Genomic DNA, 12,339 nt, shown 5'->3' with positions numbered 1-12,339 from the left:
TGAGCGGCGTGCGATCGTGCTGCCGGTTTGACAGTTTGACTTCACGCTCGAGCATTCGTTGTTGCCCTGGCAACGGAACAAACCGTCAAAATACATGCTCAAACACAACTATCTATTGTAGTAGCCCGTTATACCTGAAACAACCTGAGAACGCCACACCGCTTAGCTTAGGGTCCCTCAGGGCTTAATGTTGTTATTGATAAACAAAATGAGCACATACACACACACGCACACGCATTTGCTGAACATTCGCCATATGCTCGTACTTCAAAACGAGTGTGGTGGATGCCGATGGGCAACAACAAACAGCAAAACAAGAAAACAAACGCACTGGAGAAAAGAAAACACCACAACAATCCTCACATAAGCCGCTCGGGGGATTTGATCAAATAAACAACTCGCGTAGGTAACCCCTCCCGAAAGCCGGGCCAAATCCCAAAGTAGATTTTTTACATGCAGAACGGTGAACCTATCACCCTAGGGCGACCACTGGGGAGGAGAACCGCTTTAATGCATCCACCTACTCTGGCTCGCTCATTCGCACTGGAGCTTCACTTCACTTTGCTCGCTCTAGCGCTGCCACGGATGGTTCGTTTCTTGTTCACGAACACCTTCACCGTTGAAGCCGGATCGTGACTGCATTTCATCTGGCCATCCGGAACACCACAGCTACGTCCTGTAGCGGAAACGTATCACAATCCAAATGGAACCACCGACTACAGAAGCGATCACGGTGTGGTTTCATACGAACAACACTGGCAAGGACAACTTACCAGCTTCGCACACGACGGCACCTTTCTAACTAGCGATTCGAGGGGCTGCTTCGAGCAAAAACACACACTCCGTTTGGAGCCACTCTGTGTTTTATCTTATCGATTCGATGCTATTGTTGAATGAGACGCAAGAAACAAACTTCTGATATGACCGGCATCACGTACTATTTACGCACACCCACTTGATTGATCGCTCGAGCAAACTTCTTCCTTTAGTGGTTACTCTCCTGCGAACAGCATTTATCAGCAGCAACTAGCGCACAACAATGAAACTGCGATGCTTAGGCCACGATAAACTAGCGGTGCATACTTTCATTTCTGATTCTTCGTATGTATCTCGTGCGATCTTGCTCACTCCGCGTTGGCAGCTGGGGGAATATGCTCTCGCTCGCCCACGCCGTCTAAAAACGATCTGCGTGGACCGATTTCGAAGCATTCCCGCACTCACAACGGATTAATTTGCTGCCTTGCACGCCTGCGTGTACAAATCATGGGCTTGGAGAATAAAAATCTGGAATTGAACGAAGGACAACGACAGCTACGCTGACTTACAGGTACGAGCGAACTGCATACATTATGCATTACATGATTAACACTTGTACGGTACAAAACTTTGATCAAGTTACTTCAACAACTGGAATCTCTTTTGAATTGTATGTTTTTATTTTTAATCGTTTCAAACGTTCACAATGTACAACGAAAAACAAAAATTAGGAACGGAACTAAACAAATATGACCGCTGCGCGCGCGGCTTCTTTGGCTTTGTGTCAAAAACGTTGCATAAAAATATTTTGAAATGTTTCAAACTATGCTAAATGTTCAATAAATATTGCAATAAAATAGACAACACCTAAAATATTCCAGTTTCAGTATTGTTAGCAAGAAAAAAACAAGGAATAATTTACAGAAAACATGCACTTTCTATCTAAATTCGGGACCGGATTGTTTTATTTATTACCACCCTGTTTCTGTCGTTGACGACGACCAAGGTGTGTACGAATTAAGGTGAGCTGTCAAACTGTCAAAAATTACTGCTATCCTACCTTGCGTTGTCTACCGTGACCAATCCTCCTCGTTTACGTGAAGATCCCGGAAAACAAGAGTTTGGAAAAGGTATAATTAATGCAGTACCTCCATCCGGATTTACTCCCCATCACCGACGAATAAAGTGTTTCACTTGTAGTCTCGGACAGTATATCTGTCCCATCCGGCGTCCCACCCCCCACTCGTTCGTAATCGTGCTCGTTTTGTCCGGTGCAGGTGCCACGAAGTGCTCTCACACCAAAGGATGTCGGCTGCTGCGTGCACGGCCGTGCTAAAGCAGGAGTTTCCGTCCATCGATGGCGAGCTGCTCTCGTACGTGGAAACCGTGTTGCAGAGCAGCGCGGACGAGTTCGAGAACGGTGAGGAGGTGTACGAGGCGGTCGGAGAAATCCTCCACGAGGTTTCGAGGGACAAGTCCGAGGACGATGTGCGAGAGATCTGCGACAAATTCCTCCGGCTACTGAAACCCGGCAACGGGACCACGGACGCCTATGGCGAGGGTGATGGTGGTGGGGGCGGTGGAGGACCGAAACATAAGAAAATTCTGTCCGCCCCGATCAACCTGGGCGAGATGGCTGCCACCCAAGGTAACGCGAACGAGGACATACAGAGCATTTGGGTGGTGCAACGAGACGACAGCTTGAAAGTGGACAGCAGAAAGCTAGAGAAAGCTGAAGCCAAACGCCAGCAAAAGCTGGAGAAACGACAGGAGGTTAAGGCGGCCGCAGCAGCAACGGCGGCTACTGTTCCGGTCCTACAAACGGCCACCGCCTCACAAGTCATCAGTAAAAAGGACAACAAAATGGAATCGAAGGGCACGAACCGGTCAATGGACATACGCATTGACAACTTTGATGTTTCATTCGGTGACAAAACGTTGCTGCAGAACGCCGATTTGCTGCTGGCGGCTGGCCGGAGGTACGGATTCGTTGGACGCAACGGTCTCGGCAAAACGACACTGCTGAAGATGATCTCGGGCAAGCAGCTGCAGATCCCGAGCCACATATCGGTGCTGCACGTCGAGCAGGAGGTTGTTGGAGACGATACGACCGCGCTCGACAGCGTCCTAGAGGTGGACACGGTCCGTACGGACCTTTTGCAAAGGGAGCGCGAACTGAACCAGCTCGTAGCGGCCGGATCGGCTGATGCGAACCTTGGCAACGAGCTGACGGAAGTGTACAATCAGCTGCAAACGATCGAAGCGGACAAAGCACCCGCCCGTGCCTCCATCATCCTGAATGGGTTGGGTTTCACGAAGGAAATGCAAGCACGAGCAACACGTACCTTCTCCGGTGGATGGCGAATGCGACTTGCACTAGCGCGGGCCCTCTTCTCCAAGCCCGATCTGTTGTTGCTCGATGAACCGACGAACATGTTGGACATAAAGGCGATCATCTGGCTGGAGAATTATCTGCAAAACTGGCCCACAACGCTGCTGGTGGTATCTCACGACCGGAACTTCCTCGATACCGTACCGACCGACATACTGTACCTGCACTCCATGCGGATTGAAACGTTCAAGGGCAACTATGAGCAGTTCGACAAAACGCGCACCGAGCGGCATAAGGCACAACGGCGGGAGTACGAGGCGCAGCTTGCGCATCGGAACCACGTGCAGGAGTTTATCGATCGGTTCCGATACAACGCCAATCGTGCCGCTAGCGTGCAATCAAAGATCAAAATGCTGGAAAAGCTGTAAGTACCGACCGTCGGAGAGATAGGGGTTTTTTTCTCATCATTTCATGTTCGCTTTAGGCCCGAGCTGAAACCGGTAGAAAAGGAGATTGAAGTAACGCTCAAGTTCCCCGAGGTGGAACCGCTAAATCCGCCGGTGCTGACGTTAAATGAAGTGCAATTCAAATACAGCGCGGACAAGGTGATATTCACCAGCGTTAACCTAGGCGCTAACCTAGACTCGAGGATATGTATCGTAAGTAGGCGCATTGGAGGCTATTTTATAATGGACAAAATGAATTAACTGAATTGAATTAATTCAGGTCGGTGAAAACGGCGCTGGTAAGACGACTCTGCTGAAGATTGTCGTTGGATTGCTGCAGCCAAGCGGTGGACTGCTCCATCTTCATCGTGGCCTTCGTCTCGGGTACTTCTCGCAGCATCACGTCGACCAGCTCGACATGACCGTGAACTGCGTGGAGCTGCTGCAGAATGCGTACCCAGGAAAACCGATCGAGGAGTACCGTCGGGTGCTCGGAAGTTTCGGAGTGTCCGGAGATCTTGCGCTGCAGGTCGTCGCTAGTCTTTCTGGTGGGCAGAAATCGCGTGTCGCATTCGCGAAGATGTGCATGGGAAGACCGAATTTCCTTGTGCTTGATGAACCTACGAACCATCTCGATATCGAAACGATTGAAGCACTCGGCAAAGCCATCAATAAGTACAGCGTAAGTTGTTATTGCGCTCATAGTTCACTATTAGCATGATTCGCCCAAGCACGATAGTATTAATTCCACCTTTTTCTTCTAGGGTGGCGTAATTTTGGTATCCCACGACGAGCGACTAATTCGCATGATCTGTAAGGAGTTGTGGGTTTGTGGCGAAGGTACAGTCAGGAGCATCGAGGGCGGATTCGATGAGTATCGCAAAATTATCGAACGTGAGCTGGAAGCCGTCGCCGGATAAAGTTAAAGAAAGCCAGGACTATCGTTTACACTCCCTTCCGCACCAAGATGTTACATATATTACCCTTCCGAAATCCCTTCATTCGTATAAAAGAACAAATTACAATCCTATGCGAGGTTAACGTTTGCATAGCAAACGATTTTGGCTCTCGCTTTGAACCAGAGAGCGAAAAAAACCGATGTCAAGTTCCGGCATCGATTTTTTGGTGGTTTTCGTAGTAAATAATTAGTGCTTTTTTCAAATTCAAACCATCCGGAACGGACTCGCTCGGCCTACTGAGGTGTATTACTATGTTGAATCGCGCGCGCATGATATACAAAGTGAGCTGATGTGAAAAAAAAAACGGAAAATGTAATGATATACTAGAACAACAAAAAAGGAACACGTAACGCATAATGGTTTATAACAAATTCATCTGTAAAATTTTAGTCCTCAAATATCTGAAAAGTGCATTTAAATGGACAGGAGGTAGATCAAATGGGAAGGCAGCTTCGTCTACCAAAAGTTACCGTTCATCATACCCTCCGGCCGTTCGATGCGACCTTCGGAAAGGATTTTTGCGATCAGTCCCTCCAACCTTGCCTTCGGGCCGCCCGTGTCGATGCGATTCAAAGCACCAAGATAGTCGCCCTGTAGCACGCGCAGTACCTTAAAAAACTGATTCCCGTAGACTGCGTGCATGTCCGCCCCGGCCGTCTGTAAAAACTCCACTATCAGCGTTGCACAGATGTCGGGCTGCGGAAACCGGTTCAGGATGTTCGTTAACCAGCGCCATCCACACTCTATCCCGTGTGGATGTGGGGTTGGGTCATCCTTCCGCGGGATGGTCACGATGATGGCCGCGTACAAACGGGCCAAACCCGACATTCGCTTCAGATATTGGTCCTGCTTCTCAAGCACCCCTCCGTCGGCGAACCGGTAGCCGAGCGTTTTAAGGAAATCCTCTTGGCTTTGGCCTTCCAGCTGGGGCAGGTAATAGGGAACCAGATAAGGACACTCTCGGTGAAGGTAGGCAAGGAAAAACCGGCCGAAATCGGGGAATCGCTGCCAAAGCGCAACGGCGATTGCAGCGATCGGGAAAGCCGCGCTCGCATTGCTGGAAATAGTCGTGTCAGCTTGGCTCTGTAAAACGGATAACAAAACAATATTGGTGTAGTATTAAGGATCTCGGCGGCTACATTGGACATGTAAATTTTAGTTATGTGCAGTCTTACCACAAACTTTTTCGCCATCAGCATTGTGCAGTACGTGCGACCCAACGGATGTCCGTTGATCGAAACCACTCCGTCACCCGCCTTCACATTCTGTCCACTGAGCAGGGACGCTAGCTTGTTAAACTTGTCGATAAAATGATCCCGGTTTACGGCCGATATCGTGTTCACGGGAACGTTGATCGCTTTCTGGCAGTTAAAGCGATAAGTTTTCATCGACGGATCATCCATCAACTGTTTCACGGCCGTCTGGTGCTGTTCGTAGAAGCTTTTAATTTCATTGTAAAACTGCAAACACTCCGGTGAGACCGGCTGGAAAAATGGTTCGTTTTCCGCTCCCCCTACTGCCGGTGTTAATGCAGTCGTTGCCGGAACAGTACCTGATGCTGGCCCTCCGGTGCTATCGGTGCTGTCGGAAGCTTTTGCTGCAAGTTTATCATTTTGTGCTACCTGCTCCTGATTAGGTGTTGGTTGTTCAATTGATTTTTGCTGCTCTTGTTGCTTCTTTTGACTCTCGATCACCGCCAATATCTCCGTCACTTCCAGGTTGACCTGATCTAGCTGCTTACAGTAGTTCGTCGCTAGATCAACCTCCGTTTGGCTCACCTCTTGGCAGGTGTTGATCGTGTGCAGCAGCTGCTCAAAGTCCTTCTGGAGTACGCGGACCGATTTCTTCTGGTTTGCGAATTTCGTTGCGTGTTGAACCCCGACCGCAGTTAGAGCCTTGGTGAACGTTTCCGTACCCACGCGGAACTGACCAATGAATTGGCGGATCGTTTCTATTCGTTGCACCTTCATCCTCATCTCTTCCTGGCGTCGTTTCAGTTGCGTCTGGATGTCACATAATCGACGATTTTCCTGCTCTACTTCCGCCTGCCTTCGGGCGGTGGCTTCCTGTGCAAGTTTTTCCTGCTCGCGAATCGCAATTAACAAACGCTCCTCAGACGCTTTTGCCTTACGAGCGCCTTGCAATGCCGCGTCTTCCAGATTTTTTATAAGCTGTGATTCTCGAAGCTCATCGGCGAGACGCATTTTGGCGTGTCTATCAGCGAGTACCTTCTGCACGTTCGCTTGACGTCGCCGTTCGAGATCTTGTTGGTGTAGCTTCGATGCCACTGTCGCATGATCGGTTGGCTCGGAAGGAATACTGCCAGAAAATGGCGATGTGTTGTGCTTTTTCTTTATGCTCTTCGAGATATCGCTCTTAGTTGCACTTTCATTTGATACGTTCAGATCATTTTCCTTGGCAGAACTGTTTTTATAATCTTCAGCACAGGGTACTCCAACTGACTGGTTCTTAGACAGATCGACACAATCAGGACCGATGGTACATTCCTTTATCAAAGGCGATACTTTGGCAGCATTCGTTAGGGCAGATATTTTCATTGAGTCGAACCCGGACAATAGATCCTCAAAATTGAGCTGGATAAGAAGCAGAGTTAGGACACTATATCCACTGTGTTCATTTGCAACATACCTGTTTTGAAGCCATGGTGCAATGTTTATTATTATTATTTAGTCATAAATACACAAATTGTTTTTAAAATTCCAACACAATTCCATTAAAAACACCGCGTTGCACAATAAAATATAGTAAATATAAACAAACAGGCGGTTAACTGATTGCTTGATATTCGATAGATTTGACATCCGAATCACACTGAGATTCGTTGAATGTTAAAACGGCCAAATTTATGTCTGAGCGTGTATCATTGACAGAGTTTTTGGATGTTCAATTTGATACACTGAATAGAGTACTTTTATAATAATTAAATAAATCGAGCGCTTTGATAGTGGCCAATACATTAAATTAGAATATTTTTGTTATAAAAACCTTGGCAATTCAACCGGTATGCAAAGTTTCAAACTGATATGTTAAACGTGAGTTATTTCAAACCAATTGTTTACCAAACTTCTGTCAACAGTTGGAGTATGTGTACAAAATTTTCGAAATGCTAGCACGTTGCGTACTAATAGCGTAGAAAAATCAGTTCAATTTTAAATAAATCGATTAATTTAAGTGTAATGCGTAGTTTTTAGTAATATAGCAAAGTAATCGAAAGTTCTCTGTTTCTATCTGTTTTCTCGGGAAACTAGTATATCACGTTGCGGTTCGTATTTATAGGATTTGTTATGATCCATTTCGTATAATACTTGTAAATTGTAGCTAACAAAAACTGAGCAATGGCCCAACAGAAAGCCATATATGAGTATCTACGATCGATAGACTGCTGCCGGGTGTGCTGTTTGCGGTTCCTCAAAGGCACGAAGGAAGACTTTGTAGATATTAATGCGGCATTAGTTAAGGTACGTTTGGTTGGAATTCAACCGGTGACATACATTTATGAAACCCTGTTGACGCTGTTTTTTTTATTTATAGCGCGAGTTAGAACCTGCCTATGAGACTAACGGAAATCACAACATAAAAAAAGTTAAAGAAAACGTATGTGTCGCCTGTATGGGAGTATTCGATTTGGATCATATCGCTTCTCTGGGTAGCGAGGTGAAAGATCACACGTCCTACCAACGATACCAGTGTGAGGCAGGATTTCTTACGTCGATATCCTTACCGATCGTGTTGCACTTGAGACAGCTTGCGTTATGGGTTGATGTACTTGAGCATTTTCCTGAGTCATTTGTTCCCGGAACACCGCCAGACATCCCGGTGAAGGACGCGCTTAAAACCATAATTATTCACCACCTCGAGCAAACGCTCGATAAACCATTCTCCGTGGATGGTGTGATGGTAAACATACCCTACACCTACGCCAACGAGCAGGAAGAACTGCGGGTACTAGAGCTGATCAGTCCCGGAGTGTTCGCAAATCGCAAAGCTCACAAACACTCGAAAAAAGATTTTATCACTAGAAACGCGTTCGAAAAACATTTCACCCCAAACGGGATCAATGTCGAACGGTTCCGGAAGCACTACACGGTGCCTCCGGTTTCAGCTGAGCAGGTTGGGTTAGAACGTGGTGAGCTTACGTTTACGGGACCGACCGTTTTTATCGCAGGCCGGTACAATAAATTCTCTCGTGAGCTCAGTCAAACACCCTGGGTCATCGAGGGTAAGCGGTTGATGGAAGGAAGTGTACAAGAAACGATTGTAGCCGCTATTGCACCGTACTTTGGAGTGCCAGATGAGAAGCTCATCTTTTCCTCAAGCGGGCGGGAAGATGTCGACGTTCGGTGCCTCGGCGAAGGGCGTCCGTTCGTGTTGGAAATCCCAGATGCAATGCGAGATGTCCTCTCGGAACAGGTGGCGATCGACATGGAACAGCAGGTTGGTATTTCAAAAACCGTAGCTATAAGAGACCTTCAGCTGGTAAAACGGGAAGATCTGGTGCACATTCGTGGGGACGAGGACAAACGAAAGTTCTACCGGGCACTCTGCGTCACGGTCGAACCCGTCACGGAGGAAATGATTCGAAAGCTACGCACCGATGACCCATTCGTCATGCAGCAGGTTACTCCACTGCGAGTCCTTCACAGGAGAGCTCTGCTAGCTCGGCCAAGAACGGTGTATAGCCTAAAGGCATTCGCGTGTAAGCAAAATCCTCACGCAATGGTGGTTGACATCGTGTCCCAGGCCGGAACATACATCAAGGAGCTGGTACACAGCGATTTCGGAAGAACGAGCCCGAGCTTCCGGAGCATGATCGGTTCGGCAATCGACATTCATGCCCTAGACGTAATGGCCATCGATTTGGACTGGCCACGGAAATTACGTAGATGATGGGTAAAATAAAAAAAAAATTACACTCCTTTATGGTGCTTTATTTATCCTGCATGAATAATTTTTAATGCAATCCGAATAAAATAATTTGAAAAAATGCCTCTATTGCTTGCGATCAGATTAATAGTTCTACAATTATGTGCGCTATGTAATACCTATTCTAGTTTGATTTCGTTGTTTCGAGAATGTGAATAGAAGCTTAAATAATTACTTTTTTCAATATGTTTGATGTAAATAGTATCAGGTAGTTAAATGGGTGCTTTTATGTACGAACTTTTTATCTCTTATAGAAAATATTTGTTTCCTTATCATTGCAAAATTTAATCTACATTGCCCTTAATTGTTGAATTCTTTAACAAACCATTGATATATTGACACCGGGGACAACGCCCCGATATCCTTTTCACGAATCCCACTATTTAACCTCTCCATGTGCCCAAACACACATACCCCCTCGAGCGCTACGCATTTTCAACACACCTTATCGTGATTAATTAAGAGTCTATTGAACGGGTTACGGATTGATCCGTTAGGGATACAGCTGAAGGCGATGTGGGTCGATCCACTTCTCCGCTGCGTGCGGTGAACGTAAGCTAATCCCTTCACCGAAACGCACGTCCCGAGGCGTCCCGCACTTGTCTCCGTATCGCTGGCGTTTAATCGGTTGTGCAAACACAACTGGCATGGCCCGACGACACCCGGTGTCCGTGATCTGCCCGGAAGCAGTTGCTCCGTGTTAATGATATTTGATGATTTGCAGCACTTCGCACAGGCTTTCCGATGGTTGTGCCCAACGGACGCGCCGCTCTAGCGACTCAAAATCAACCATTTCCAGCTGGAACGAAACAAATAGAGAGGCATGAACGAGTTCCGTTCCGTAACTGACTCCCGGAGGCCGCACCTCATCGCACGGGTCCTGCTCACGATCGAGCGTGTTAATGAAACGCTCCGCAAACGCGACAATCCCACACCACGTTCTAAAATCGATCTGCAGCTCATGAAACGGATCGTAATTCAGCTCCAGCAGCTCTCGAATGGCGGCGATACGTTCCGGCGTTCCATGAAACCCAAGCGCCTCGTGTAACGCCCGGTCGAAGCTTGTCATCGGGATGTACCTGGTCACGTCCGCAAGCAGATTGCGCGTGCTGTCGTGTTCGATCGGACCGGTCTCCGTTTCCGGCAGTGAATCACTGTCCACGCTCTCCAGCACACCGGATGACTTCGGTTCCTCCCGGGGCAAATTGCGTACGAAGATCCGATGGTACAGCTGTTTGCGATCACCACTCAGTACCACGTGATCGTGCAAATACTCGATCGGGGTCATACCTGAAACCGTTAAGTGTGCATCATTAGCAGGAGCAAGTTGGTCCCGAGAGGACATGATACGATGGATTTAAAAGAACGCCTTCGCAGAGAAAGGTTATGATACAATACGGGTGAGTTTGCGGGTATCGATAGGGATCTCGAACCGGGCTGACGATCGTGAATACTTCCGCGGAAGATCGATCCATTTCTCGTAGTCGACGTCACTCTGCTGCTGCACGGACCGCTGCAATGTCCTTACGGCTTCCGTCTGGAAGTTTAGCCTATCCATTGTCGCTGTTCGGAACGCTTCCCGTATGGCACGTCCTTTCTACAAGGTGGAGAGCAGAAAAATGATCCAGTAGCGAATTGGTTACCGGAATCCCACGATTAAGCCACTCACGTATCGCTCGAAAATCATTTCCACGATGTCGATGTTTAACCCACGACGCAGCAACCCCAGCGATTCGTCATCCAAAAAGCAGTCCTCTTCGGCAGGCTGACCCTGCCCGTCCTGAGGGCCACCCGTCCCAAAGCCAGCCGGTGGTGTCAGGTCTTGCGCCAGACCGAGCAGACTTTTCCCCGTCGGCACGAGCGACGGCCGGGCGGAGTAGTTCGGCGAATCCGGATCCATCTTGGCGATCTGCGTCTCCGGGTCCTGGTTCGGCACGAAGCTGATCGTTTGCGTGAGCTGCTTGGACTTCTTGCGCCGCTTACCGCGCCGCCGCGGCGGATCCTCCTCCCCGTCGTCCATCGCGTTGATACACGTCATCGGTTGTGGCGGCGCCCGGCCGGATCCCGGCTCGGTGTCGGACTCACCGCGCAGCTTCCCATCCTCGCCGCCAACCGCGGCTCTTCCGGTATCGTCCGCGACGGCCGACTGGGCTGCGGAACCACCGCCAGAACCGCCCGCACCGCCGCCGCCAGCACTGCCACCGCGTACGCCGGTGCCCCCACCAGTGCCGCCATGCCCGTGAGCCCAGCCACCGCCACCACCGTCGTGCAGCTGGCTCGGGCTCAGCTCGGAAGACGCGTTCCAGTAGAGCGTCTCCTGGCTGTGGCTGCGGCGCAGGTCCAGTATCAGCTGCTTGCGCTCCTGGCCATTGGCCGTCTGCGGTTCCGGCGTGACGCACCGGCGCGTCAGATGTGACCCGCCCACACTGGCACGCGTCCGACCGCTGGCTACCGTCGGGGTCGGCGTCAGCGGTCTCGAATCCGTGTCCGTGTAGCGCCGGAAGAACTCCTCCGGAACGTGGTCCGGTAGTTCGGCGTCACCCGGCAGCGCCTTGCCGTCCGCATCGACCAAGGCCGTACCGCCCTTCCGATCTCCCAGCGTCCCTGCCATCGCTCCTGCCGTGGCCGCTCCGTGATGCAGAGCGGCCACCTTCGCCTCCGTGATCCACGCATCCTTCGCCAGCCGGACGACGTTCTTCACCTCCTGGGCCGCGGGGTGATTACACAGCACCGAGCAACCCTTCGAGTACGGGTTGTACAGACCGCCGAAAGGACGCAGTGCGAGTGGAACTTGCCGCGTGATGGCACACGGTGCAAGGATGGCCGGATCGAACTCCTTCTTTGGTCGTACGATCCGTTTCCGGGGGGAAGCGATCAGACCGGTCTTTGTTGTGATGTTCAT

The 12,339-nt window shown here is 49.5% G+C and overlaps 4 protein-coding genes across 4 annotated transcripts; 2 read left to right on the top strand and 2 right to left on the bottom strand.

Annotated features, from left to right (window-relative positions):
• The first annotated feature begins 2,061 nt into the window (after nucleotides 1-2,061).
• Nucleotides 2,062-4,758, top strand: LOC128731039 (ATP-binding cassette sub-family F member 3). The gene is made up of 4 exons (XM_053824133.1): nucleotides 2,062-3,512; nucleotides 3,573-3,747; nucleotides 3,815-4,216; nucleotides 4,299-4,758. Exons 1-4 carry the CDS (start codon nucleotides 2,062-2,064, stop codon nucleotides 4,452-4,454), a joined length of 2,184 nt encoding a protein of 727 aa, XP_053680108.1. The 3' UTR covers nucleotides 4,455-4,758.
• Nucleotides 4,759-4,949: 191 nt separating this feature from the next.
• Nucleotides 4,950-7,315, bottom strand: LOC128726182 (mRNA export factor Gle1). The gene is made up of 3 exons (XM_053819978.1): nucleotides 7,275-7,315; nucleotides 5,669-7,142; nucleotides 4,950-5,576 (listed from the first exon to the last, which is right to left on the bottom strand). Exons 1-3 carry the CDS (start codon nucleotides 7,313-7,315, stop codon nucleotides 4,950-4,952), a joined length of 2,142 nt encoding a protein of 713 aa, XP_053675953.1.
• Nucleotides 7,316-7,849: 534 nt separating this feature from the next.
• LOC128720634 (putative tRNA pseudouridine synthase Pus10) lies at nucleotides 7,850-9,401 on the top strand. The gene is made up of 2 exons (XM_053814313.1): nucleotides 7,850-7,972; nucleotides 8,046-9,401. The coding sequence occupies exons 1-2, from the start codon at nucleotides 7,850-7,852 to the stop codon at nucleotides 9,399-9,401; spliced, it is 1,479 nt and encodes a 492-aa protein (XP_053670288.1).
• A 736-nt stretch (nucleotides 9,402-10,137) lies between these two features.
• LOC128720621 (uncharacterized) lies at nucleotides 10,138-12,339 on the bottom strand. The gene is made up of 4 exons (XM_053814300.1): nucleotides 11,107-12,339; nucleotides 10,836-11,034; nucleotides 10,303-10,727; nucleotides 10,138-10,236 (listed from the first exon to the last, which is right to left on the bottom strand). Exons 1-4 carry the CDS (start codon nucleotides 12,337-12,339, stop codon nucleotides 10,138-10,140), a joined length of 1,956 nt encoding a protein of 651 aa, XP_053670275.1.

Source organism: Anopheles nili, chromosome 2 (genome assembly GCF_943737925.1).
Source record: "Anopheles nili chromosome 2, idAnoNiliSN_F5_01, whole genome shotgun sequence".
NCBI classification, from domain to species: Eukaryota; Metazoa; Arthropoda; class Insecta; order Diptera; family Culicidae; genus Anopheles; species Anopheles nili.
Note: the sequence above shows the minus strand (reverse complement) of the source record. Positions and strands in the feature narration are given on the sequence as shown.

Coding starts and splice junctions, on each gene's coding strand:
- LOC128731039 (XM_053824133.1), top strand. CDS start 2,062: ATGTCGGCTGCTGCGTGCACGGCCGTGCTAAAGCAGGAGTTTCCGTCC. Junction 3,513..3,572: donor ATCAAAATGCTGGAAAAGCT/GTAAGTACCGAC, acceptor TGTTCGCTTTAG/GCCCGAGCTGAAACCGGTAG. Junction 3,748..3,814: donor TAGACTCGAGGATATGTATC/GTAAGTAGGCGC, acceptor GAATTAATTCAG/GTCGGTGAAAACGGCGCTGG.
- LOC128720634 (XM_053814313.1), top strand. CDS start 7,850: ATGGCCCAACAGAAAGCCATATATGAGTATCTACGATCGATAGACTGC. Junction 7,973..8,045: donor TTAATGCGGCATTAGTTAAG/GTACGTTTGGTT, acceptor TTTTATTTATAG/CGCGAGTTAGAACCTGCCTA.
- LOC128720621 (XM_053814300.1), bottom strand. CDS start 12,339: ATGAACATCACAACAAAGACCGGTCTGATCGCTTCCCCCCGGAAACGG. Junction 11,035..11,106: donor AAATGATTTTCGAGCGATAC/GTGAGTGGCTTA, acceptor TCCACCTTGTAG/AAAGGACGTGCCATACGGGA. Junction 10,728..10,835: donor CGATACCCGCAAACTCACCC/GTATTGTATCAT, acceptor TAACGGTTTCAG/GTATGACCCCGATCGAGTAT.
- LOC128726182 (XM_053819978.1), bottom strand. CDS start 7,315: ATGTCAAATCTATCGAATATCAAGCAATCAGTTAACCGCCT. Junction 7,143..7,274: donor AAGCAATCAGTTAACCGCCT/GTTTGTTTATAT, acceptor GCTTCAAAACAG/GTATGTTGCAAATGAACACA. Junction 5,577..5,668: donor TGATGGCGAAAAAGTTTGTG/GTAAGACTGCAC, acceptor TCCGTTTTACAG/AGCCAAGCTGACACGACTAT.